Source organism: Pollachius pollachius, assembly GCF_949987615.1.
Source record: "Pollachius pollachius genome assembly, chromosome: 18".
Classification (NCBI taxonomy): domain Eukaryota; kingdom Metazoa; phylum Chordata; class Actinopteri; order Gadiformes; family Gadidae; genus Pollachius; species Pollachius pollachius.
In genome coordinates this window covers 4,867,197-4,894,696 of record NC_136951.1, presented here as the reverse complement: position 1 = coordinate 4,894,696, position 27,500 = coordinate 4,867,197, and the positions used below count along the sequence as shown (strand labels likewise).

General features: G+C 45.1%; 1 protein-coding gene across 1 annotated transcript in view; it reads left to right on the top strand.

Moving 5' to 3' along the window:
• dcc (DCC netrin 1 receptor) overlaps window positions 1–27,500 on the top strand; it is a gene marked incomplete at both ends in the record, with an annotated part of 55,128 nt that overhangs the window by 1,178 nt on the left and 26,450 nt on the right. The window contains 6 exon segments of the mRNA XM_079755476.1: window positions 13,882–14,262; window positions 19,324–19,683; window positions 20,668–20,818; window positions 21,527–21,663; window positions 27,076–27,161; window positions 27,163–27,231. Of these exon segments, the coding sequence (XP_079611602.1) occupies window positions 13,882–14,262; window positions 19,324–19,683; window positions 20,668–20,818; window positions 21,527–21,663; window positions 27,076–27,161; window positions 27,163–27,231 (1,184 nt within the window).

Genomic DNA, 27,500 nt, shown 5'->3' with positions numbered 1-27,500 from the left:
CAGATGCTAATGCTATAAGAGAATAATGAAGGGTTAAAAGATCAAAGGAAAATATGAGAAACATTGAAGGAATATAAACTGGATGAAAGGGACAGGATCGGGTCTGTGTATAATGTATGTATGATATGCATGTATTCTCATCACATGTAGGCCTGTATGATTATCCTGATATATTATTCACAAGGTGGGTCGCAGTTTGTTCCTCCGTCTCTTCTGCACGCAAACTTGTTTTATTTTGCAAACATCCCCTAGTTATCTAAGCCTATATATATATATATAGAGTGCTTTTCAGTTATTTATGAAGTGCAGTTTTGTTTATATACATATGTATATCTCATGTTTTAGTTTTAAGACGTTTATTGTTGATAAACACACCAAATGTGACCTTGTATTATGTTCTTCTAGTTTTGAATTTATAAATAGAGTGAACATAGGTAGGCTATGATAATACTAGCCCAAAGCTACATGCTAGCCATAAACTCTAAGATACATGCTAGCAGTTAGCACTTGCTACATGCTAGTCATCATCAGTAAGCTACATTTTAACTGTAAATTAGCTGTATGCTATGTTAGCAGTATGGAGCTTCACATGTTATCTGAACTGCTCCGGGCTCAATCAACACGTTCTAGGAAGAGAAACCTAAAGTTTCCTTCGGGAAGGAAACCATCTTTCCTGATGGTAAAGCGCTCAGAGAACATGGCTTACTGGAACATGTCATGTTACACTATGTAAACTGTGGTGTTAGCCTTTGGCACTGGTTTTTACTGCAGATTATGAGTGTGGGTAGGATGGGATTAAGGGCTAACTATGTTTATGTTGTTATAGCTGCATCATTTTATCTCAGGCATCGTTTATTAAATCTGAACATGAATCTGCGTTTTTCAGTAGGCCTATATAATTATGACCTTATTTTGCAGTGAGTAATTTATTATACATCCCTCGGCACCACGCGTCCTTGAGCACTTTTTATTTGTAGAAAACATCAAGAGAAGAAACTTTAGCTGATGATCTTTATTAACACTTTGAATGAAGTAGAGTTCTGTTGATAACTGTTTAGTTTATGAATGAATGAATGAATGAATGAATGAATAACTAATAGCGGTGAACAAGATAGTGATCTAGATCTCTGTTATGTTCATAGCTTTAACAATGGTGTACCAGACATTTAGAAAAAAAGGGTAACTAGTGGTACCTATGTGATAAGGTAATCCACCCCATGTTTCCACGGCAACTCGTTCGGTTCAGGACAAGTGGGAGAAAATCACAGAGAAGTGTGTGTACGTGCATTAGTATACGTGTGTGTGTGTGTGTAGGTGTGAGTTTCTGTGTGTGTTGTGTATGTGCGTATGTGTGTGTGTCTCCATAATAATTAGTGTGCACATAAGAGAGTGTGTGTGTGTTTGTGTGTGTAGGTGTCTGTTTGTGTATGTGTCTCCATGCTTAGTGCGTGCGTCTGCATAATAAGCAGATGTATAAGAGTGTGTGTGTGTGTGTGTGTGTGTGTGTGTGTGTGTGTGTGTGTGTGTGTGTGTGCGTGTGCGTGTGCGTGTGCGTGTGCGTGTGCGTGTGTGTGTGTGTACTGAGTCTGCCAACAAGAAACATCTTTAATATTGCTAAGTGGTCGTAAATTAGTGGTTGAGTGTGTTTTTTGTGTGCGGGTGTATATAAGTGCATCTGTGTGTGTGTGTAAGTGTGTGTGTGTGTGCCTGTATGTTCCTGGTTTAGTTTTATTCAATTGTATTTTATTTTGTTATTATTGGGTGACTTTAATTCCCAATACACACAAACACATGCAGACATACACATTCATATTAATGTTCTCCCTAAAAAGGGCTTTTTAAATAATTTGAATGCATTTAGCTGCACACATGCTATGTATAAGCTACATGTTATGTGTTAGCTACGCACATACTATGTGCTAAATGCATTCGATGGGTCAACTTTATGATTTTATTTTGCCCCTCAGCTAACAACGGCACTGAAAAGCAGTACACACAATGATGATACAACTATTTGTTTTAATGTTACTGTACCAATTCCGTAGTTATACTTTGCTATGAATAACAATTTCATTTTTGAAGAATGCTTATTTTTATGGATAGAACCAATAGCAACAATGCTTGGTACACGAGCTGTAGTCAGGTGTAGGGAGTTTGGAGTGGTGTAGGGGCTTGGTATAGCCTTATAGAGGTTAGGGTGGTGTAGGGGCTTGGTATAGCCTTATAGAGGTTAGGGTGGTGTAGGGGCTTGGTATAGCCTTATAGAGGTTAGGGTGGTGTAGGGGCTTGGTATAGCCTTATAGAGGTTAGGGTGGTGTAGGGGCTTGGCATAGCCTTATAGAGGTTAGGGTGGTGTAGGGGCTTGGCATAGCCTTATAGAGGTTAGGGTGGTGTAGGGGCTTGGTATAGCCTTATAGAGGTTAGGCTGGTGTAGGGGCTTGGTATAATCTTATAGAGGTTAGGGTGGTGTAGGGGCTTGGTATAGCCTTATAGAGGTTAGGGTGGTGTAGGGGCTTGGTATAGCCTTATAGAGGTTAGGGTGGTGTAGGGGCTTGGCATAGCCTTATAGAGGTTAGGGTGGTGTAGGGGCTTCGTATAGCCTTATAGAGGTTAGGGTGGTGTAGGGGCTTGGTATAGCCTTATGGAGATTAGGGTGGTGTAGGGGCTTGGCATAGCCTTAGGTATAGAGGTTTGGGATAGCTGTAATAGCTTCTCCGTGTTAGTTATCTGTAAAGCTGCGTTTGCCTTGCCCAGGACCTTGGAATCCTTGGAGGAACTTAGTGCTTTTCCACCTCCGAAACCACGGTCTATATTCAGCTCTGCCGATTTTTTTGAAAAGGGCAGATTTAGTCAACCCTTAACCTCATATAGCCTATGAATACGGCTTATGCTCTGTCCTTTCACCAAAACATCCATGTATTTAGAGGATTCAACAATAATGGTGTTTCGCTTTTTAATCTAAATGTAAAATAGTGCAGCCCATGGCAGGTTGCAGTCGAGGAAGTTTATGACAACTGTGTGTGCGTTCATTTCAACATCTATGTTTAGTAGTTTAGATATTCGTTTTGGAGTTGTTTTCCTGTTTGATAACTAAAAGTAGACGATTACTTCTGGGGAAAGTTGGTATCCTAACAAAATGTTGCGACAGAACTGAACCACTTTAAATTATCAAAAGCAACCTATATTCACATAGCAGGCAGACTGCAGGGCAAGCAAACATTGTCTTGTTGCTCCAGCTTCCATGGAGATTAATGATCAATGCACAACAAATATCTATCTGCAAGTTCTCTGTGCTAGTTCTATTTTCACTGTTCTCTTATTGGAAATGCCGCATATTCTGTTTTTCGATTTTCTCTCAGTATTTCTCGCTTTTCCATGTCCTATATCCGTTATGTGCCTGATCTAAAAGGACCTTCACTTGCCTAACCTTTGTTGGTCTTAGACCGCGGTGGAAACGCAGACTACAGGGGCTGAAGTGACCGTTTGTCCCTTGAAAAGCGGATCCTGGAACTAAAAGTCCAGGGTCATTTTGGTGGTTCTCTGTACTGTTTCTCTGTATTAGTTATCTATGTTAGTTCTGTATGATAGTTCTCTGGTAGTTCTCTGCAAATTCTCTATGCTAGTTCTCTATGGTAGTTCTCTGCTAGTTCTGTTACTTCTTACATAGTGCTCTTTGTTAGTTCTCTGTTAGTTCTCTATTAGGTACTCTAATAGCATACTCTATTTGGTATGCTAGTTAAAGAAGAGCGATGCCTTACTTTTATCTGTAATTTAAGGACTAACCGACATGGTCAGAAATATCTGCTCTTTTTTTTATTTTTCCTTCTCTACTGTGAAGCCTAATTGGATGTGACAGCTGTCACTCAAACCTCTCCCAGAGGCAGGCTGTCAGTAACAGTAAGGGAGTGCACATTCACATGCTGCTGAAGAGAGAGAGACATTGTGGGTAGGTGTGCATGTGTCTGTGTGTGTTTGTGTGTTTGTGTGTCAGAGAGAGACTTTATGTGTGTATGTGTATGTCTGCATTTGCGCGCGCGCGTGTGTGTGTGTATCTCTCGTCCATGAAGGACTCATCCATCCATTCTGACGTCCAGAAGTCTCCCAGCAGACTCCTACACCACCCTACACCATGCTACTTCAAGCTACACCACCCATCGCCACACTACACCCCTCCTCCCAGCGCTCCACCACTCTACACCACGCCTCATCACCCCTTACCGCGCTAGACAAAGCTTAGCCATTCTATACCAGCCTACACCCCCCTACCCCACCCTACACCACTCTGCAGCCCATTACACCACCCTATACCAGCCTACACCCCCTACCCCACACTACACCACTCTGCAGCCCATTACACCACCCTACACCACACACCACCACCCTACACGAGCAGCACCACCCTACACCACACACCACCACCCTACACCACACACCACCACCCTACACCACACAACACCACCCTACACCACACACCACCACCCTACACCACACACCACCACCCTACACCACACACCACCACCCTACACCACACAACACCACCCTACACCACACACCACCACCCTACACCACACACCACCACCCTACACCACACACCACCACCCTACACCACACACCACCACCCTACACCACACAACACCACCCTACACCACACACCACCACCCTACACGAGCAGCACCACCCTACACCACACACCACCACCCTACACGAGCAGCACCACCCTACACCACACAACACCACCCTACACCACACAACACCACCCTCCACGAGCAACACCACCCTACACCACACACCACCACCCTACACGAGCAGCACCACCCTACACCACACAACACCACCCTACACCACACACCACCACCCTACACGAGCAGCACCACCCTACACCACACAACACCACCCTACACCACACAACACCACCCTACACCACACACCACCACCCTACACCACACACCACCACCCTACACCACACACCACCACCCTACACCACACACCACCACCCTACACCACACACCACCACCCTACACCACACACCACCACCCTACACCACACAATACCACCCTCCACCTCCCTGCACCGTGCTCCACCTCCCTGCACCATGCTCCACCTCCCTGCACCATGCTCCACCTCCCTGCACCATGCTCCACCTCCCTGCACCATGCTCCACCTCCCTGCACCATGCTCCACCTCCCTGCACCTGCACCATGCTCCACCTCCCTGCACCATGCTCCACCTCCCTGCACCGTGCTCCACCACCATGCTCCACCTCCCTGCACCATGCTCCACCTCCCTGCACCATGCTCCACCTCCCTGCACCATGCTCCACCACCGTGCTCCACCTCCCACCACCATGCTCCACCTCCCTGCACCATGCTCCACCTCCCTGTACCATGCTCCACCTCCCTGCACCATGCTCCACCTCCCACCACCATGCTCCACCTCCCTGCACCGTGCTCCACCTCCCTGCACCATGCTCCACCTCCCTGCACCACACTACTTTGGTGGCAGTCCTTGCAGTGTGAGTGGTTCACCGAGGCGTTTAGTGGCCCTGGCCAATGAGAAGTCAGCAGGACCGGGCTCTGACTTCAGAGCGGAGGAGCAGCTGGTTAATACGCGGAAGCAACGCGAGTGTCTCTTCCATGGGTCAGCCGCACATTGTCTGCACTTTGCGGCCAGCTGATGTCCCGCCATGTTTATTAGGGCGACCGCCGCCCGGTCATAACGGGTGGGCACTCTGTAGGCAGTATGAGGGGTACCATGTGGGTATCATGTATGTATATATGTAGAGATGTAAAGCCCACCCTACAGACAGACACAGACAGACAGACAGACAGACAGACAGACAGAGTCTGAAGAAAGAAAGATCATCAAAAATATAAAAAATGAATACCATCTGTCTGTATGTGACTGTATGTGTATGTGTGTCCTTGTGTGAGGCTGTGTGTGTGTCGACTCCATGTAGGAACTCGTCCATCCATTATACTAAGTCTCTCCCAGCTGAGTCCAGTGATGCAAACCACACTGCACAACCTCCTGCACCTCTCACAGCACCCTACACCACCCTACAAAACCCTTCACCACCCTACACAACACTACACCACACTTCACCATGTGTACGTGTGTGTGTGTGTGTGTGTGTGTGTGTGGGTCGGTGTACCTTCTGCTGGCAACAGCTGCGTTAAGGCACTAGCTGAGTGTGACTAACGAACACACACAGACACACAGTTTTTGGCAGATGGGGTCCAATTGTCATGTAGATGAGGGTTGACCCTCTCAGCAGTCCATTCACACCCTCACACACACACACACACACACACACACACACACGTTCATAGATAAACACACACACACACACACACACACACGTTCACACACGGACACACAAATGTCGGTCTTTGTTTTCAGCGACCTAATGGAGTTCAGCTCTTCAATCACATGTCATTAATTCCTCTCCTCTTCTCTCTCTACTCTCTTTTCCTTCACTTCTCTCTCTTCTCTTCTCTCCTCTCCTCTCTCCTCTCTCTTCTACTCTCCTCTCCTTCTCATTTGATGATGCAGACTGGGGAAGAGTGCACAGAATGGAGAGAGGGTGAAGGAGAAAAGTATATGGGGCGAGATAGAGAGAGAGAGAGAGAGAGAGAGAGAGAGGGAGAGAGGGAGAGAGAGAAAGAAAACGAGAATGACAATTTTGTCAGCTTTGAATGATCTATTTTGTGATTCCACACGCAGACAGACACACACACAAACACGCACGCATTAAGCACACAACTTAACACATTCAGCATCGCCTCCCCCCCCTTCCCCACCGCACACACGGATTAAAGAGAACATATGTCGTGTGTGTTGTTCTCTGACTCCTCTGACTGACTCTTCATCCTCTTCCTCCTGGGGTCCTCGGGGAGGGGGAGGGGACTAAGCTCCTCCGCTGGAGCTCCAGTCCCCAGTCTGGTTCCTCCAGTCCTCCAGGGCTCACCTGAGCCCACTGTGGATAGGAGCGCACGCCGTGTCAATCACTTTGTGTGCGTGTGTGTGTGAGTGTGTTTGGGATTACATGGAGTGCCTCATCGGGACTTTGTTTATAAGCAATGGCGTAAGTGCTAGTATTAGTACTCGTATTAGTATGTACGAGTACTTGTCTTAGTAGAAGTATGAGTGTAAATATTAGTATTGTAACTAGTATTAGCAGCACAGGCATGTCTTTGTGTGTCTGCGATATAAATAAAATATACACTCTCAATGTCTCATTGTGTCTCTTTCTCTCTCTCTCTCTCTTTCTCTCTCTGTCTCTCTCTCACACTTTCTCTCTCTCTCTCTCTCCCTCTCACTCTCTCTGCCTCTTTGTGTCTCTCTCCCACTCTCTGTCTTTCGCTCTCTTTCTCCCTATCTAAACCTCTTTCTTTATCTCTTACCATTTCTATCGTACTCTAATTTTATCTCTCTGTCCCTCTCCATCTCTTTCTCTCTCTCTTTTTTTTCTCTCTCTCTCTTCTGTCTCTCTTATTGTCTCCTATTCTCTCTCCATTTTGCTATGAATCTATCTCTTTATCCCTTTCTCTCTTCATCTCCCTATATCTCCATTTTGCCATCCATCTATTTCGGTATCTCTCTCTCTCTCGCCTTCTCACTCTCTCTCTCTCTTATCTTTCTCCCCATCTCTCTTTAGTCTGCTGCTGAAAGCCATTAATTCACCAAGAGTTTGTCCCGGGTGATAAATCAAAGAACACCCCCTCTCTCGCTCTCGCTCTCTCTCTTTCTCTCTCTCTCTCTCTCTCTCTCTCTCTATATATATATATATATATATATATATATATATATATATATATATATCTCCCTCTCTCTCTTTCTCTCTCTTTCTCGCTCTCTTTCACCCTCTCTGTCTCTTTCTCTCTCTCTCTCTCTCGCTCTCACATTCACTCTCACATTCACTCTCACAGTCAGTCTTTCTCACTCTCACCCTCTCATTCTCTTGCTCTTTTCGTTTCTGATTAAATTTCAAAGGCATGGAATCTAAAGTGAAAAGGCAGGGAAAGGGAGAGAAGGGGTTGGAGGGTCAAAGTCAGGCAGAGACTTTTCAAGCAGAGAGACAGTAGGACAGACAGACTGACATTACTGCATAATGCAGTAAATACCAGTAGACCTAGATGTTAGTGATGCAGGTGAGAGTGATACCAGTAGACCTAGATGTTAGTGATGCAGGTGAGGGTGATACCAGTAGACCTAGATGTTAGTGATGCAGGTGAGGGTGATACCAGTAGACTTAGATGTTAGTGATAGAGGCAGGCGGGTGAGAGGGGCGAGAGCTGGGGGTGTTTCTGTCGGAGCCCGGCCGTCGTCCCTCATCATGGTTTAATAAAGCTCCCTGCAGGAGGGCCCACCTCCCACCACTTCCACCGGTCCACTATTTACCCAGAACTCCTCCTTTCAGACCGCGGGCTCATATTAAACGGCACTATCTGTAGCATAATCACCTCAAATCTCTTGCTGAAACAGGGGTCATCAGCCTTACAGCGATCGTCACAGATACAAATCTCTCATGATTATTTTATGAGAAGACATGTTCAATGTTTGTAAATGTGGTCTTAACGTTTCCTCCCTTTGAATGGTGTTCATGTATTGTCTCTCTAATGTTCATATGTATTTGATCTGGTACCTGTATTTTTAAGAAGATCCGTCAGCAGTAGGGTTGCTCACCCCCAACAACTGAACAGATCAGCAGGAGCCATACTTTAATACCGGTCTTGGTGATCAAACCATCGTACCTGTGTCTCCTGGCTTCAGTAAAACATACGCTACAAATATAATCCGTCAAAATGACCTTCTTCTGCATATTCTGCATAAGAGCATTAAGTGTGCCCTTGCCACGAACACAAGCAATAGCAGCATCCCTTTGGTCTTTGTGACATTTGGAAAGTACTTACATGGTGATTCACAGTTTTTTGGTTTATTTGTTTACTTTATTAACCCTTATGGCTAATAACTTTTTTAACTCAGAGGCAATAATCTTGTTAACTAAGGGTTAATAACATTCTTAACTAACGACTAATAACAGGGATTTCTAGCGGCTAATAACTTGGCTTATCAACCGCTGATAATGTGCTTAACTAACATATAATATCGTTAACTAAAAGGGTATAATGTAGTTAACTAACTGCTAATTAATTGGTTAAGAACGTTGGTAACTAACTTTGGGGTTAACCAACGGCTAATACAACTCACTCAGAGCCCTTTGCCACGGACTGAACCTCTAAAACTACAGAAGAGCCGTTATGTGGATGGGCAGCAGATGACTTTTACCGAGCGGAAGCACTATCTATAAATGTAGGAGTATAAAACTGTGATCCACCGATGACTATGGTAGTTATATCGGACTATAAAACCCTGAACCTCTGGGGACTATCTTTAGCTAGTTATAAAGGACTTTAGCCTTGGGTGACTGTTATCGCCTGGTTTGATCTTTTGGTAATAATTTGAAAGATATTTATATAATTAAGTGTTAGATTGGTAGGCATTGTTTGAAATGTGCATGTGTGTGTCTCTATGTGTGTGTGTGTGTGTGTGTGTGTGTGTGTGTGTGTGTGTGTGTGTGTGCGTGTGTGTGTGTGTGTGTGTGTGTGCGTGTGTGTGCGTGTGTGTGTGTGTGTGTGTGTGTGTGCGTGTGTGTGTGTGTGTGTGTGTGTGTGTGTGTGTGTCATTTAGCCAGACAGAGAAGTGCTAACGGCCTTGGACCAAATACAACCTCTCTCTCACTCTCTCTCTCTCTGTGTTCTCTTTGTCTCTCTCTCTCTGTTGCGTTTTGGCAGTGCTTATCGCATTCCATCAGCCAGACAGTGAACCGTGAGCCAGGAAGACACTGTGGTTACAGAACGAAGGATGAAAGGAGAGGGATGTGTTAGAGGTGTGTGTTTGGATGTGGTCCAAACACACAAATGCAAACAATTCTCCACACTCCACACTTGAGTAAGGCAATGGAAAAAAGAGAATGGGGTTTACGTTTACATTTATTTCACTAAAGTAATGAATAGAGCCACTCTCTTCTATAGGTCTGTTACACCTTTTAACACCACACACTTGGTGATGACACGGCTGTTGTCACAGTGATATCATGGCTGTTGTAACCGTGTCATGGCTGTTGTCATGGCGATGGAACGGCGGTTGTCAAGGTGTCTTAATGGCTATTTTAAATCTGATGTCATGGCTGTCATCACAGTGTTTTAATGTCATGTCAGTGTGATGTCAGGGCTGTTGTCACAGTGATATCATGGGTGTTGTCATGGTGATGTCTCAAGTGTTGTCATGGGGACCTCATGACTGTCCTCCTGGTGTCTCCGTTACTATATATACTAGATATCATCAACTGATGCTCTAGATTGAGAACTGAACGTAAGGTGTAGTTTGAATGGTTTGCACACACACACACACACAACCACACACACACACACGTTTTGTACAGCTTGAAGGCCATCCCACACATATCAACACCCCTGAGAGCTGTGTGTCTGAGTGTATGTATGTGTGTGTGTGTGTGTGTGTGTGTGTGTGTGTGTGTGTGTGTGTGTGTGTGTGTGTGTGTGTGTTTGTATGGGTTCTTGCTGACAGCTGACAGCCACTGGCTACAGGCTTCCACGCCTGCCCACAATCCCCTTGGGTTCAGAGATGCACTGACCTCACAATGTATACAGCTCCCGGACGTGTGTGTGTGTGTGTGTGTGTGTGTGTGTGTGTGTGTGTGTGTGTGTGTGTGTGTGTGTGTGTGTGTGTGTGTGTGTGTATTTGTAGGTCTGTGCGTGTGTGTGTTTGTGTGTGTGTGTGTGTGTGTGTGTGGGTGTGGGTGTTGTGTCTGTGTATGTGGGTGTGAGAGAGAGAGCGAGAGAGAGCGAGAGAGAGAAGGAGAAAGAAAGAGGAAATGTTTGCCGATAGAAATGGCTGTAAACAATGAACTGTAAATAGGGAAAGAAAAAAGCCTGTCTTTCTGTCCATCCATCCGTCTGTCCACCTCTCTCTTTTACTGTATTTTGGTCCTTCTGTCTGTCTGTCTTTCTATCTGCACACCAGCTTGTTTACAGGGAAACAGAAGTGTGTGTGCGGTGGTGGAGGGGTGTTACACATTTGGCCCGTTTCAATACGAAAGCAATCTGTCAGGGTTAAGCTGTGTGTGTGTGTGTGTGTGTGTGTGTGTGTGTGTGTGTGTGTGTGTGTGTGTGTGTGTGTGTGTGTGTGTGTGTGTGTGTGTGTGTGGTGTGGGGGGGTGGTGGGGAGGTGTGTGTGTGGGAGGGGGTGTCTCCTGGGAGCTCAGTCGATGAGCCTTTTTTTGCCTTGATTTTTGATTGGTCACGCGCACACACACAGACCCAAACACACAAGCACACACAGACACACACACACACACACACACACACACACACACACACACACACACACACACACACACACACACACACACACACACAGAAGAACACTTCGATTTAATCATGCACTCTGAAGACAGCACACACTCCCATATGGGATGTGTTATTAATAGTAAATACATAATTCAAACTATTATGAAATTATATTATTTATTATATCCATAAACGGATGATTTAAATTACATTAAAAAACGTTTTGCTCTGGTCCTGGATTCTGACTAGCTCAAAGCTGTTGTGTAATCTTCTTTAAACACACACCTGTGACGATTTTCTTTTGGTATTAATGTTCCGTCAATCTTAAACTATGCTAGCCTTTGTTGCTTGGCAACCAGTTTTTCTGCCTTGAGGAACTATATTGCTTGGCGGAAGACTAATGATTTGTTTTCAATAAATTATCCCATTTTATGTTGCTGTGTGTTTATTTTGTTAAATCGTACTCGGTAGTCTACTTTATAGTAACCGTTTCAGTAACTGTTTGCTGATTAGTATCGGCCTAACAACTCACCCTTGCCGTTGACAAACCTCGACTGGCTCCTGTTCATTACTACGCTGCCTCGTTCACTACTCAATTCTGCTCCTGACACTGATTTACACATATGGAGTTTAACCTCAGTTTTTTCGGATTATTACACAGCTTTGTTAAATGCTTGATATCGTTTGGTCTACTGGGTTTTTCAGTGGTCTGTTATTTCTGTATAGCAGGCCGCTTCTATGGACTGTATTACTATTTTCCATTTTCCCTAAAATCAAACAGACTATTGTATTTTGTGGAAAATTCTTTGTTCTTTGTTATATTTTTGGTCAAATTATTGATTTCTTGAGTTGGACGTCATGTCATAGGCGGCGTCACCCTGTGTTTATTCTGTGATAATGACCGGCTTGCTGCACCTGATCCCTCACACAGCAGACAGCTGCTGTGGCTATAAGACCCACGCTATAGCCGCAGCTCTGATCAGGGCTCACGACCAGCCTCAAGCCATAGCAGCAAACAGACTTTTGTTTTTTTAATGTTTAATCAATACTTTTGTTTTGTCTTGGATCACCCTGAGGCAGTAAGTTTTGCAATAATGACCGCTGTACATTATCCCTTACATAACAACCAGCATTGCTTAATTTAAAACAACTTTGTATGAAAATGTTTATTTACAAGTATATTCTAGAGAGAGAAAGAGAGTGTTTGTGTGTGTGTGTGTATATGTGTGTTCGTGTGTCTGTATGTGTGTGTGTCTGTTTGTGTGTGCGTGGTTGAGTGGGTTTGTGTGTGTGTATCTGTGTTTGTATGCTTGTGTGTGTAGGTGTTTGTGCGTAGGTGTGTGTGGGTGTGTGTGTAGGTGTGCGGGTCTGTGGGTGTGTTTTGACTTATTAAATGGCTTCTAAATGTATTCGGTAACATATACCGTAAATAATGCATACCGTACATACATATTCATCTATCTGTGTTTGAGCTCACCAGCGTGTGCTCTGCAGAATAAAGTACACAACGGTTGCTGGAATGTAAATCGTCCTAACGATGGAGGAGTGCGGCCCAGCGGTGTGGGCCTGGATGTCTTCATGAGCTCAGCAGCCACTAGCCTGAGGAGCAATGATAAAAACAAGCATCGCTGAGAGAGGGAGAACCAAGGGGGGTTGTTAGGGTCAAACTCTGGCATAGTGCCCTGGAGCAAGCCGGCACTACGCTGTTTACAACAAACATACTCTCTGTGGACTACTCTGATCTTCTATATTCTACATTATTCTCCTCTCTCGCTCGCTCGCTCTCTCTCTCTCTCTCTCTCTCTCTCTCTCTCTCGCTCTCTCTCTCGCTCTCTCTCTCTCTCTCGCTCTCTCTCTTCCTCTCTCTCTCTTTTTGTCTGTCTATCTCAACTAGGTTGGTTGTATGTTGTTTATATCCATCTAACCATCCCTTGATGTCTGTTACTGCGCTTGTCTGTGTCTATATATCTTATATCTGTGATAAAGGACTGCTTTGATAAAGTTTAGACTGAAGGTGGTTGTAATAAAGCAAAGACTGTAACTGTGGTTAAGGAAAGACTGAAGCTGTCATAAATACCTCCTGTGGCTGTGATAAAGGACAGCATGTATCTGATAAAAAACAGACAGTAACTGATACAGGGCAGACTGTAGCTACCGCAAAAGACAGAATGTAACTGATAAAAGACAGACAGTATCTGTGATGAAGGGCCGACTCTAGCTGTGTTAGAGGACAGCCAGTAGCTGCGATAAAGGACAGAATGTAGCTGTGTTAGAGGACAGCCTGTAGCTGTGATAAAGAACAGACTAGCTGCAGAAGAGAACAGACTGTAATTGATTGCTTTTTCTGTGTTTGTTTGTTTTTTAAATTAGAAGTCAGGAAGTTATTCTCTGCGCAGCGGAATAAATATGTAAATATATGTTGATGAAATTTTTGGGGGTCTCGGGGGCATGTTTCTAGCTGCTGTCTGTTGCCATGGAAACTAACACAGTGCTATCTCCCTACCAACAGCCGAAGAAGACTCTTCCTCCTCCTCCTCTTCGTGGGACAGCAGCGGGGCCTTCGCCGACCTGCGATTCTCCCATCAGCCCCAAGACACGGTGACCACACGCGGCGCCGTGCTGCGGCTCGACTGCCAAGCTCACGTTGACCTTCCCTCCACCTCCTCCGCCTCCTACTCCCCGGTGGTGGTGATCTCGTGGCGGAAGGACGGAGTGCCGCTGGCCGGTCTGGTGGACGACCGGCGCCACCAGCTGGCCAATGGGTCCCTGGTGGTGCGGGACGTGGTGCACGCCCGCCACCACCGGCCCGACGAGGGCGGCTACCAGTGCCTGGCCAGCGTGGAGGGACTGGGCACCATCGCCAGCCGCACCGCGCGCGTGGCCGTCGCCGGTGAGCAACAGCACAAACACACAGAACACTGAAGCTAAGCTCGCGTAGCACGTTATGAACTACTCAACTTAACAGCAGATAAACTATGCATAGCTCGGCTAACGTGACATCAGAAAAACAAGAGATCAGATCAGGGTCAACTTTGTCAACGCGCACTAAGAGGAGATTAATTAGGCATAACAGATGATGTATTTAAAACATGAAATCAGGGGGTTAGGTCACGTAATTCACGATGACGCATTTGTTCTGTGTGTGTGTGTGTGTGTGTGTGTGTGTGTGTGTGTGTGTCATTTGGAGGTGGTGTTTGTTGGAGCCCTGTGAATGCAACACGACGACATCTGCATTAGTCACTTCAGCTTTCTCCTCAGGCCTCTTTCCTCTGCCCCCTCCTAGTTCCCCCCTTCCCTCTCCACTCTCCTCTATCCTCCATCCTCTCCTCTATTTTTTCTCTCTTCTCTCCTCTCTACTCTGCCCTCTCCTCTCTATACTCCCTCCTCTCCTCTTTTCAATCTTTTTCCTCTCTCCTTTCTCCTCTTCTCCTCTCTCCTCTTCCCTCCTCCTCACTGTTATTAAACTCATTATCCGATAGCATTAGCCACGGTTGTTGCTTCACTAACGCTAATCTGCTCCCGCTAGCGATCAGCAGAATGCTGAGCAAGGACCCTGTTTAAGATTAACACACCAACATGTAGAAACGCACACACACACATAAACACACACACAGGAAGACACATCAGTTAGGTTAAGTGTTTATCTGTGTGCCTGTGTGTATATAAGGTATATCGCTTGTGTAGTATATAGTATTGATTTAGATATAGATATAGGTATATAGTTACAGCTACAGAAATATATTTATATCTCTAGTAGATTATATAGATATAGCTGAATGTATAGTTATATATATATGTCGATTTAGATATATTTAGATGTATATATATATATAGGCTATAGCTGTAGATTTATATGTAGACATAAAAAAAGATGTAGATGTAGTTGAGGCTGTATAGGTAGCTTGAGATGCATGTAGATGTATATGTTGATGTAGATTTAGCTATATATGTAGATTGAGATGTATATGTATATGTGTATGTTTATGTATATGTAGCTGTAGATGCAGATTTAGCTGTAGATGTAGCTGTAGCTGTAGATGTAGGTGATGCTGTAAGCAGTGTTGTGCCTGAACGCGTTCACTGAACGAAAGTTCATGAACTCGTTCATATTTTGGGCGAACGTGAACTGAACGTACTGTATTACTGCCTGATGAACGTTACTGTGAACTCGTTCATTCTGGTGTCAGTGAACGGCACGCTCACTCGGTTTAACTTCGTTCAATGGGGGGGTTATTTCTCTAGCAACACGGCGGATGCGCGCGCAGATCGCCGTGTTGTTTGACCGGTTGCCATGGTAATCTCCGTGCGGTTAATTTGCAGTTGAGGTGTTGCCAGCTTACTGTTACATTAAACTGTAATCAGAAAAGGTGGTTATATGCTATAGACCCTATAGTATCTGTCATATAAAGGCTGGGACGAATTTCATATTATAAATATGTACACTTTATTTTGAAATTATAGACCAGCGCGATTCCCATTGAAACGAATGGCGCGGTGATTATTCTTCAAAACGAGAGCTGTTAAATTGTGGAAAATGAATTAAACTGTAATCAGACAAAGCGGTTATATGCTATAGACCCTAGAGTATTTGTGGTATAAAGGCTCAGACGAATTTCGAATTATAAATATGTACAATCCATAACGTTAGCTCTCTGGCTCATAGCTCAGCGGAGTAGAATACCTCCTAGAATCATTGCTTGTTGGCCGGAAACGGAAAGGGGGGCTGTTCACGTTTGGTTGTAGTCTTTTCGCTCGGTTCTCCGTCTCATCAGTAGGGCTAGAACCGAGCGAAAAGACTACAATTAAACGTGAACACCCCCCCTTTCCGTTTCCGCCAACGAGCAATGAGTCTTCCAACAGAAATCAATGGGATTTACAAAATGCGCTAAATGTGCAATAAAACACGATAGAAACAGTATTTCGCTACGATACTTGATTCAACCACTCTATATCATCCTAGACAAACCACAAAGGGGGCTCAATGTTCAAAATACCGGAAAAAATGAAAAGCTCACAGCAACATATTGAAAAAAAGAACTATGAACTAGTTCATTTTTTGGAACTGTGAACTTAGTTCAAAATTTTGAATTATGAACGTTTAACTGAACTAGTTCATTTTAAAATTTGTGAACTGAACTTTGAACTAGTTCACGAAGAAAGTGAACTTTCCCAACACTGGCTGTAGGTGTAGTTGTACATGCAGATGATGTTTGACTTGATACTGAGCCCAGTGACATGTTGAAACCCCTTTCCCACTGGGCTCCTTGCCTTCATTCTGCAGCACATCTACAAAATAAGAGTGTGAAAACTAGACAGGCTATTCAGACAGATGCTGCCAAGTGTTCCAAACGGATCTGTTTGCAGAGCGGCATTGAGCATGAGACTCACGTTAATGAACCTCTGCACCCGCTCTCACGCCAGACCTCCACCTCATTCCTGACCTCAATTTCCTTCTGTTTTACTAAAAGACTCACAGCCTGTTCTGAAAACCTTTCCAACTCAACCCTCAGCGCTCTTCCTCAGAGCCTTCAAATCCAACTCACCCCTCAGCGCTCTTCCTCAGAGCCTTCAAATCCAACTCACCCCTCAGCGCTCTTCCTCAGAGCCTTCAAATCCAACTCACCCCTCAGCACTCTTCCTCAGAGCCTTCAAATCCAACTCACCCTCGTCGCTCTTCCTCAGAGCCTTCAAATTTGAAAAAAAACTGTTGTTGATAAAGGCCTACACTATTACTACTAGGGACGGACGGCGTTGATAATAGCCTCCACTATTACTACTAGGGACGGACGGCGTTGATAATAGCCTCCACTATTACTACTAGGGACGGACGGCGTTGATAATAGCCTCCACTATTACTACTAGGGACGGACGGCGTTGATAATAACCCTAACCCTATTATACAAAAATAAAAAGAATATAAAAAATTTAAAGACTATTATACAAAAAAATATAAAGACTATTATACAAAAATACACTATACTGGAAGATTACCCAACAGCCGCTACAATACAGATCGAATGGAAATATTAAGCGTTTTTTTTATTTAAAATAATAAATCTTTTGATATAATCGTACGATGCGCAGCCCCACGCCCAGATGGAGCAGAGCGCACTGAGCTGAATGCTGCCACACCGTAGTGGTGAACATCGATGTAGCACTGTGAGCTGAGGCGCACCATGTTAATGGATGGACATAAGCATAATGTCTAATAGAACCGATAGAAGTGTTGCGCTAACGTGACCAAATTTTGCGTGTCAACACGTAGAATTTGGTGGTGTTAACTTGTAGGGTCATGTTAACCTGTAGGGTTTGGTCGTGTTTACCTGTAGCGTCGTGTTAACCTGTAGCGTCGTGTTAACCTGTAGGGTTTGGTCGTGTTTACCTGTAGCGTCGTGTTAACCTGTAGGGTGCGGTCGTGTTAACCTGTAGCGTCGTGTTAACCTGTAGGGTGCGGTCGTGTTTACCTGTAGCGTCGTGTTAACCTGTAGCGTCGTGTTAACCTGTAGGGTTTGGTCGTGTTTACCTGTAGCGTCGTGTTAACCTGTAGGGTGCGGTCGTGTTTACCTGTAGCGTCGTGTTAACCTGTAGGGTGCGGTCGTGTTTACCTGTAGCGTCGTGTTAACCTGTAGGGTTTGGTCGTGTTAACCTGTAGGGTGCGGTCGTGTTTACCTGTAGCGTCGTGTTAACCTGTAGGGTTTGGTCGTGTTTACCTGTAGCGTCGTGTTAACCTGTAGGGTTTGGTCATGTTAACCTGTAGGGTTTGGTCGTGTTAACCTGTAGGGTTTGGTCGTGTTAACCTGTAGGGTTTGGTCGTGTTAACCTGTAGGGTTTGGTCGTGTTTACCTGTAGGGTTTGGTCGTGTTAACCTGTAGGGTTTGGTCGTGTTTACCTGTAGGGTTTGGTCGTGTTAACCTGTAGGGTTTGGTCGTGTTAACCTGTAGGGTTTGGTCGTGTTTACCTGTAGGGTTTGGTCGTGTTAACCTGTAGGGTTTGGTCATGTTTACCTGTAGGGTCGTGTTAACCTGTCGGGTTTGGTCGTGTTAACCTGTAGGGTCGTGTTAACCTGTAGGGTTCAGTGGTGTTAACCTGTAGGGTTTAGTCGTGTTAACCTGTAGGGTTCAGTGGTGTTAACCTCTAGGGTCGTGTTAACCTGTAGGGTTTGGTCGTGTTAACCTGTAGGGTTCAGTGGTGTTAACCTGTAGGGTTTAGTCGTGTTAAACCTGTAGGGTCGTGTTAACCTGTAGGGTTCAGTGGTGTTAACCTGTAGGGTCCTGGTAACCTGTAGGGTTTAGTCCCGTTAACCTGTAGGGTTCAGTGGTGTTAACCTGTAGCGTCGTGTCGTGACGGTCGTTCGAGATTAAGTTAGTTAATCAAGGAATGCAGACTCAAAACGCTGTTGCCATGGGTTCTGAGGGGCCGTGCCCGGTCTGCGACAGAATGTCCTGAACATGATGATCATTCACCGGCCGGTCAATTATTCCTCTGGTGGCCCGAAGCTCTTTTATTTATGTTCATTCTTTCATGATTGGGATAAGGATTAGATCCGGATTATTCCCAAACCTTGGCAGCCCAGTGATGAACGTTACAGGGCCCTTCTGCTGCTGGCAGACGCACTGAAACCTCTGAACAGGCGGCGCTTTGAGCGCACAAAACAAATGTGCATGCAAGTAGAAGATTGTGGCGGTCTGGTCTGGGACAAAATGCCAGAGTTGATTTTGATCCCAGTCCATCCCTGGCTGTAGCTGCAGATGGAGCTGTAGATGAAGATCTGTACGTAGATATAGTTATGTGACAGCGTACATGGCAGTCTGGGGTTATCTTCATCTGTGAGGTTGTTCTCTCTCACTGTTGAGCACTGCCCCTGTAACCCCTCTCTCTCTCTCTCTCTCTCTCTCTCTCTCTCTCTCTCTCTCTCTCTCTCTCTCTCTCTCCTTCTCCCCCCCCCCCCCAGGTCCTCTGAGACTGTCCCTCGCCCCTCTGGGTTCTGTGAGCGTCCATCTGGGGGACTCCGCCCTGCTTCTGTGTGATGTGTTGCCAGGCGACGACTCCACCCCCGTCCCCCTCCCAACCCCCGCCCTGGTCTACCGCTGGCAGAGGAACCACCAGGACCTCGTCCCCGCCTCCTCCTCCTCCTCCTCCTCCTCCTCCTCCTCCTCGTCCTGGGCCCCTGGGAGCCGCGTGGTGGTGCTCCCGTCGGGGGCCCTCCAGCTGAGCGGGGTCCAGCCCTCGGACTCCGCCACGTACCGATGCCTCGCCCACAACGCCGCCGGCGGGCGCACCGGCACCGACGTGGAGCTCCGCCTCCTGCCCGGTACCTCCCTTCAGCAGATCAATACTGTCAATCAGTCTGTGGATCGATCGGTAGATCGATGCCCCTAATACATTTGTTGGTTCATAGATCTGTTATTTAATACACCTAATCAATCAGGTGGTCCACCGATCGGTTATTCATGTATACCTTATCAACCAGTAGTTCCATTGATTTTGATCATCAATACACCTAGTCAATCAGTCAAGCCATTTAACTGTAAGTCAATATACCTAATCAATCAGTTTTCCATCGATTGATTATTCATCACACCTTATCAATCAGATGGACCATCTATCAGTAAGTCAATACACCGAATCAATCAGTTGCGCCATCGATCGGTTAATCAATATAATGAATAAAACAATCAACCAATTCATTTAATTGATCAAATTATTAATCGATGAGTCAATTAAAACCATTCATCTGTTCAACAATCAGTTGATCAATGAATCAAGAAAAACAATGAATCAATCCTTCTACTTAATAATGAATCTGCTGCCCCTCATTCACCTGCTCCTGGTACTGACGCGGTCCCGAAGACCTCCGTTCATCTGAAACACGACAGCTGCCCACCTTCCACCCAGTGGAAGTGTTGCCAGATTGGGCCCTTTGGGCGGGAAATCTGTCCCAATCTGGCAACATCCTCCGCCGGAGCTGAATGAGCAGCTGGCCTTCACCTGTCACTAGTGATAGAAGAGAGAGATAAAGGAATGACAATAGAGTCATCATGTTTGGTCTTATCGGTCTCCAGTGCTCCTTCATATAGCTATATCTAAAAAGATATATGGGTATCTAGAAAGATATATGTATCTATGGATAGTGTATAGATAATTTGTAGTTATCTCTTTATCTTAATATATATATTGATAGGTATATGTAGATACATAGATATAAATAGGGGTATACATACGTTCATAGGTTTACATGTTACTCAGTTACTGGTTGGTAATGAGCGTACGTTAATAGTTTCCTCCCTCCCTCCAGAGCCTGGAGCCCCCAGGGCGCTGCGCTTCCTCCAGCAGCCCACCAGGGCCTCTCCGCTCCTGGGGAGCGACCTGGTGCTGGAGTGCTCCGCCTCGGGGTACCCGCCCGCACACTACCTCTGGAGGAGAGGAGACGAGACCATCACCAGCAGGTCTGTCTGACCGTCTGATCATCTGTCTGTCTGTCTGTCTCTCTGGCTGCCTCTCTCTGCCTGTCCGTCTGTCTGTCAGTCTGTCTGCTTATCTCTGCCCGTCTGTGCGTCTGTCAGTCTGTCCGTCCGTCCGTCCGTCCGTCCGTCCGTCTGTCCGTCTGTCTGTCTGTCTGTCTCTCTGCCTGCCTCTCTCTGCCTGTCCGTCTGTCTGTCAGTCTGTCTACTTTTCTCTGCCTGTCTGTGCGTCTGTCTGTCTGTCTGTGCGTCTGTCTGTCAATCTGACTTTAATCTCAGAATTCTTAGAATAAAGTCAAACCTCAGAACTCTAAAAACAATCTCATGTGGCCCTGATGCTCTTGCGTCTACGCCCCTCTCTAACACTTCCTTGTCCAGCGTGTGGTTCCCGTCCTTTCTGTCCCAGAGTGACTCTCACTGACCTTGGTTCCTTACAGGTGGCCCCCTGTAAGGAACTTCCCTTCTTTAGCCTTTGAGATTCAGCCTGTGAGATTTAAGTCAGAATTCTGACTTTAATCTCAAAATTCAGTGAATAAAATTAGAATTCTGTGAATAAAGTTCATTCACATGATAATCCTCTACTCCTCTTCTGGAGAAATCTAACAATTTGGTCTTGACAAATATACATGATTTATTTATACATATATATATGTGTGTAAATGATATATTTATATCTATGGGTATCTCTCTCAGCTCTAAGAAGTACTCGCTGCTAGGGGGCAGTAACCTGCTAATTAGCAGTGTAAGCGACGATGACTCGGGATCCTACACCTGCATGGCTGCCAACAAGAACCACAACATCTCCGCTTCCTGTGAGCTTTCCGTGCTAGGTAAGCTAAACATGCTCGCTTCACAGACTAGCTACACAGGCTATTTACAAGAGCTACTTACCCAAGATTGCTAAACCTGCTACCGCAAACAAAAGGTTGCTGGTTCGATCCCCAGCGCCTGCCTTCAGATGTGAAGGTCCCCCTGAGCAAGACCCTAGACATTAAAAACAGAAGATTCTGCAACCATGGTAGCTGCTGCTGTGAAAATGCAGAACATAGATATACAGTACATTCCTCTACCTCCCATTTTTCCTCCTCTGCACACCTATCCCTCCTTTTCGCTTTTCTCCTCTCCAGACCTTTGTTCTTTTCAATCTCCCCTCCTCTTCATTCCTCACTACTCTCTCCTCTTTTTCATAACTAGTATTCCTCCTCTCCCCCTCCTCATGGATTATCTTCGCACAACCGTTGTTTCTTCATTCTCCTCTGTTCTTCTTTCCTCTCCTCTGTCCCCTCTCCTCTCTCCTCTCTTCACTTCTAATTTTCTCTTCTCACCTTTTCTCCTCACTCCTTCCTCTCATGTCTCCCTCCTCCCCTCTCCTCTTCTTTCTCCTCCTCTCTCCTCACTCCTTTCCTTTCTTCTCTCCTCGCCTTTCCCCTCCCCTCTCCTCCTCTTCTCTACTCCTTTCATCGTTCCTGTCTCCCCTCCCCTCTCCTTCTCTCCTCCGGTTTATGTAATTATCTGGGCTGATCGAGTTAAGCCAGACTCTTTGGGGAACCCTGTCACAGGGCGTGCTAATGCTAATGACGTGCTAATGGATTTTTACTTACTGCATGTCATTCTTTTTTTATTCCTCCGGAGGGAATGCTTTTATTAAGAGCTAACTCGTTTGTAGCGTAGCCAGAAAAAGCCTGGGGCGTAGTCCCCTCCGAGCCTTCTCTCTGCATTACTCTGACAGTAGCTGCTAACCTTAGCTATGTTTAGCTAGCCTTCTGGCATAGCTATTTTGTACTGGCCTGCTAGCGTAGCTACATTTAACTTGCCGCTAACCTTAGCGGCTAAGCATAGCTTTGTTTAACTAGCCTGCTAGCAAAGCTATGTCTAACTAGCCGCTATACATCGCTTTGTTTAACTAGCCTGCTAGCAAAGCTATGTCTAACTAGCCGCTATGCATAGCTTTGTTCAACTAGCCTGCTAGAAAAGCTATGTTTAACTAGTCACTAACCATTGCTATGTTTAACTAGCCTGCAACCTCCTCATCTGGTATTAACCTTGAAAAAGTAAACTGGAATGGTGCTGCTCTTAGTGTTCTAATCTTCATTTATCAGACTGCTCCTTATTCGAAAAGCCAGTTCTTCGGTTCTGGAAGTCAGGCCATTTAACTAACTACATAACCAACAATCCTAGCTAGCTTACTAACTGAAAGTCCAAACAACTAACTGGAAGACTGTTTGAGTCAATTAGAATTAAGGGTAAGTAAACCCCACATTAAACAACACCCCCTAACCGTAAGCCCCCTAAAGGTCTTAAAGTGTAAGTGAACCCACTGTTTCAGCTGGAATACGAACACATTGGTTATCCAAGATTTGCAAAAACATAGGATTTACCCCCTGTTTTCTCTCCATTACGGTCTTATTTTAGTAACAGTGACAAAATGGCATAGATTTCTATGTTGACCATATAATAAAAAACACTTAGGAAGGAAAATGGTTTCGGGTTCACTGGCTCTCTAAATGAGAAACTGCCCAAACGAAGAGGGAAGAGCGCTGAGATGGGGCCAGAAGAGGGGTCCTCCTCCAGGTACATTATGAGGGTGTATAGTGGGAGGGTATGTAATAGGGGCTGTAATGGCCCGACATAGAATGGTAGCAGGAACCAAGCAGCTGCAAGGTTGACCGATTCAACTGTTTATCTGGTCAAAGGGGAACCATCATGCTTGGATTTTTTGTAATATAAGAGAGTAGCGCTTCATACGCGTGTTGCAAAGATGTCGCAGTCCTCAACATCAACTCAGTTTTCCTACATAAAAATATACGGAAAGGTCGGGCCATAGATGTCAGGATGTGAGTTCTCCATTTGGTCATATGGTGAAACTTTGGTCCAACATTTTAATGAAAACAGTTGATGTTCCAGGCCCTGTTATTTTCCTCCTAAAACGTGTATGAAGCAGTACTTTGTGATTTACTAACAAAGCAGGTGTGACGGTATCCCTTTACCCGTCACACTGCTCGACATGCTGAAGGAGTTCAGCCTTCAAGACTTTATTGACCCTGAGGGAAATTAATACTGTCGCAGGTACTCTGTAAAATGGTAGAACGAGACACAATGGATATGGTTGTGTTAACAAGAAGGATTAGGTTTAGTTTTGCTGTTGTATTCGCAGAGTTTTGACGTGCGGAGCGACGTTCAGAAGCACTCTAGGAGATAATCCAGGGAGGGATTTAGTCCCCACGGCACTCTAGATGATAGCTCACAGGCCAAACGCATCCCATGTGTTATAACTCTTTATAGGACTTCTGCATCTTATTGCATTATAACTCACGGTAGACCTACTGCGTCTTATTGTATTATAAATCATTGTAAGACTACTGCATCTAATTGTATTACTACTAATTGTAGAACTACTGCATCTTATTGTATTATAACTCATGGTAGAACTACTGCATCTTATTGTATTATAACTCATGGTAGGACTACTGCATCTCATTGTATTAATACTCATGGTAGGACTACTGCATTTATTGTATTAATACTCTCTACATGCCTTCTGTATATCACTTTTTTGCATATAACTCACCTTTCCACTACTGCCGGCCTACTGTATCTACGGTCTTATCTCAGGATGTAAAAAAGCATAATCCGAAGTTAAGCGTAACGTTAAATCTCTATTTTACATTCACGCACACATATACACAAACACACAGACACAAACACAGACCCACAATGGTAAATCCTCTTTCAAATGTGCTTGAGATTGTTGGTTGCATTAATATCGCCCTCGCCCTCTGTATCCTCTCTCTCTCACTGTCAATCTCTTACAGAGATGTAACCCAAATACACATTAATGCCGTACACATACACACACACACACACACACACACGTACATACATACATGTAGTAGCACAGTATTATGTTAGTACTGTATAAGCATGTTATTACTGTGGTACTAGGTAGGTTCAATTCAATTCAATTTTATTTGTATAGCCCTTAATCACCATTACAGTCTCAAAGGGCTTAACAAGTCAAATATTTATGACACCCCCCTTTACCCAAGCCCCCACAAGGGCAAGAAAAAACTCCCTTGAAATTAGCAAGGAAGAAATCTTGAGAAGAAACGCATAGTGGGGGATCCTTCTTCCAGGGATGGTCAGGAGTGCAATGGGTGCCATAATTGACATACAGGTAAATACATGCACAAAAATGGTGATGTGGTGCTGGCCGGTTGACCATGAGGAGAGTCCAGGCATCCAGTCCAGTCACCGCAACATGCAGAGTGGTCTTCCCTTCGCATTTTCACAATCCTATGTTCCAAATGCAAGATCGTAGAGGTGCGTTTTGAGCTTTCCTTTGAATAGCTCCACAGAGTCAGCTTCCCTGATCACTTGTGGCAGCCTATTCCATAGGAAGGGGGCTCGATAGGCAAACGCTCTCTGTCCGGCCGATTTCTTTTTAACCTTCGGCAGTGAAAGAAGGCCAGCTCCCGAAGACCGGAGGGACCGAGAAGGACTATAAGGAATGATCAGGTCCTTCAGGTAGGATGGAGAAGATCCATGCACGACTTTATAGGTTAGCAGTAGCACCTTAAAGTCCGATCTGAAAGTTATTGGTAGCCAATGCAGAGAGGCGAGAATAGGTGTGATATGATCAAACCTTCTCGTTCTGGTCAGCAGTCTAGCTGCAGCATTCTGTACAAGCTGTAGACTTTTTGTGGTAGATTTTGGTAGTCCCGAGAACAGTGCATTGCAATAATCCAGTCTTGATGAAACAAATGCATGAATCAGTGTCTCTGCATCCGCTGCAGATAACATTGGTCTGATTCTTGCAATGTTTCTCAGATGGAAAAAGGCAATTCTAGTTATGCTTCTAACATGTTGGTTGAAGCACAGTTGAGGGTCGAACAGGACCCCAAGATTCTTGACTGATGCACTCTGTAGGATGGCGAGTCCATCCAACCACAGTGAGACATCCTCAAACTCTCTCCGGTCCCGCTTCGAGCCGATAATTATCAGCTCTGTCTTCCCAGTGTTAAGCTGGAGGAAGTTTTGTGACATCCAGCCCTTCACCGCAGCTAGACAGGACTCAACCCTCTGGATCTGGGGCGAGTTCCCTGAATCCACTGGAATGAAGAGCTGGGTGTCATCCGCGTAGCAGTGGAAACTAATTCCGAAGCTGCGGATAACGTCGCCCAAGGGAAGCATATAGATTGCAAAAAGTAATGGGCCAAGGACCGACCCTTGTGGTAAGCCAAAGCGTAGTTTGCAGTGTTTTGATTCTGAACCCTCATGGAGCACAAATTGGGTTCTATCTGTGAGGTACGATTCAAGCCAACCAAGAGCCGTACCCCCGAAACCAACATAGTGCTCAAGACGGTGAAGAAGAATGCTATGGTCGATCGTGTCGAACGCAGCACTCAGGTCCAGCAGCACAAGCATTAAGCTTGTATTTTTATCCATACTTCATCCGTACTGTGGTACTTTGTTATTACAGTGGTAGTATGTATATTTCAGTACTGTGGTACTATGTATGTATGTACTGTGTTAGCACTCTGGTAGTACTGGGTCAGTATGTTCTGTAGTACTGTGTACTATCGCAGTACCACGTTACCATTGAACCGCAGACAATACTACCACAGTACTACAGTCTTTAGTACTGTCCTAGAACTGTATGTATGTAGGACTGTTTCACTACTATGGTAGTATACTATAGTAGTGTCAGCATATACCAAAGTACTGTCTTGGAATGTACTGTAGTACTGTGTGTGTAGTATTACACTTGCCTCTGGGATGTTTATCGGAAATCGTTAGCTGTTAATTAGCGCAACACGTTAGCAGATAAAGCTACAGCAGCGCTGCTAATAGTGCTGCTATCAATAGCATCTCTGAGACACACACACACACTCTCTCTCGCTCTCTCTCTCTCGCTCTCGCTCTCTCTCTCGCTCTCTGTCTCTCTCATTCTTACACACACACACCCAGACACACACACACACTAACACAAGACACACACACACACACACAAACATACACATTATCTCTCTCTCTCTCGCTCTTTGTCTCTCTCATTCTATCACTTACAAACACACACACACACACTAACACAGACACACACACACACACACACACACAAACATACACATTATCTCTCTCTCTCTCGCTCTTTGTCTCTCTCATTCTATCACTTACAAACACACACACACACACACACATTCATTAAATGCTTTAGTGAATGCATTTAATGAATGTGTCCCCAGTCCCGCCCCAGTTCCTGAGCTACCCCAGCAGCCGTGTGTCTCTGGAGTCCAGCGATGTGGAGCTGGAGTGCTCTGCCACTGGGACCCCCCCCCCCCACTGTCCACTGGCTGAAGAACGGAGAGCACGTCATCCCCAGCGACTACTTCCAGATAGTGGTAAGTGCAAGATCTATACCTAACATAACATACATATATATATATATATATATATATACCAACATGTATACCTTCATGTATAACCACTACTTCCAGATAGTGGTGCACAACCTATATACCTTATACCTATTCACGTACAACCAATACTTCCAGACGGTGGTGCACACATGATATATACTGTACAAGTACTCATGTTAAACCACTATTTCCAGTTATTAGTAAACAATATATATACTGTACAAGTATTCATGTAAAACTACAACTTTCAG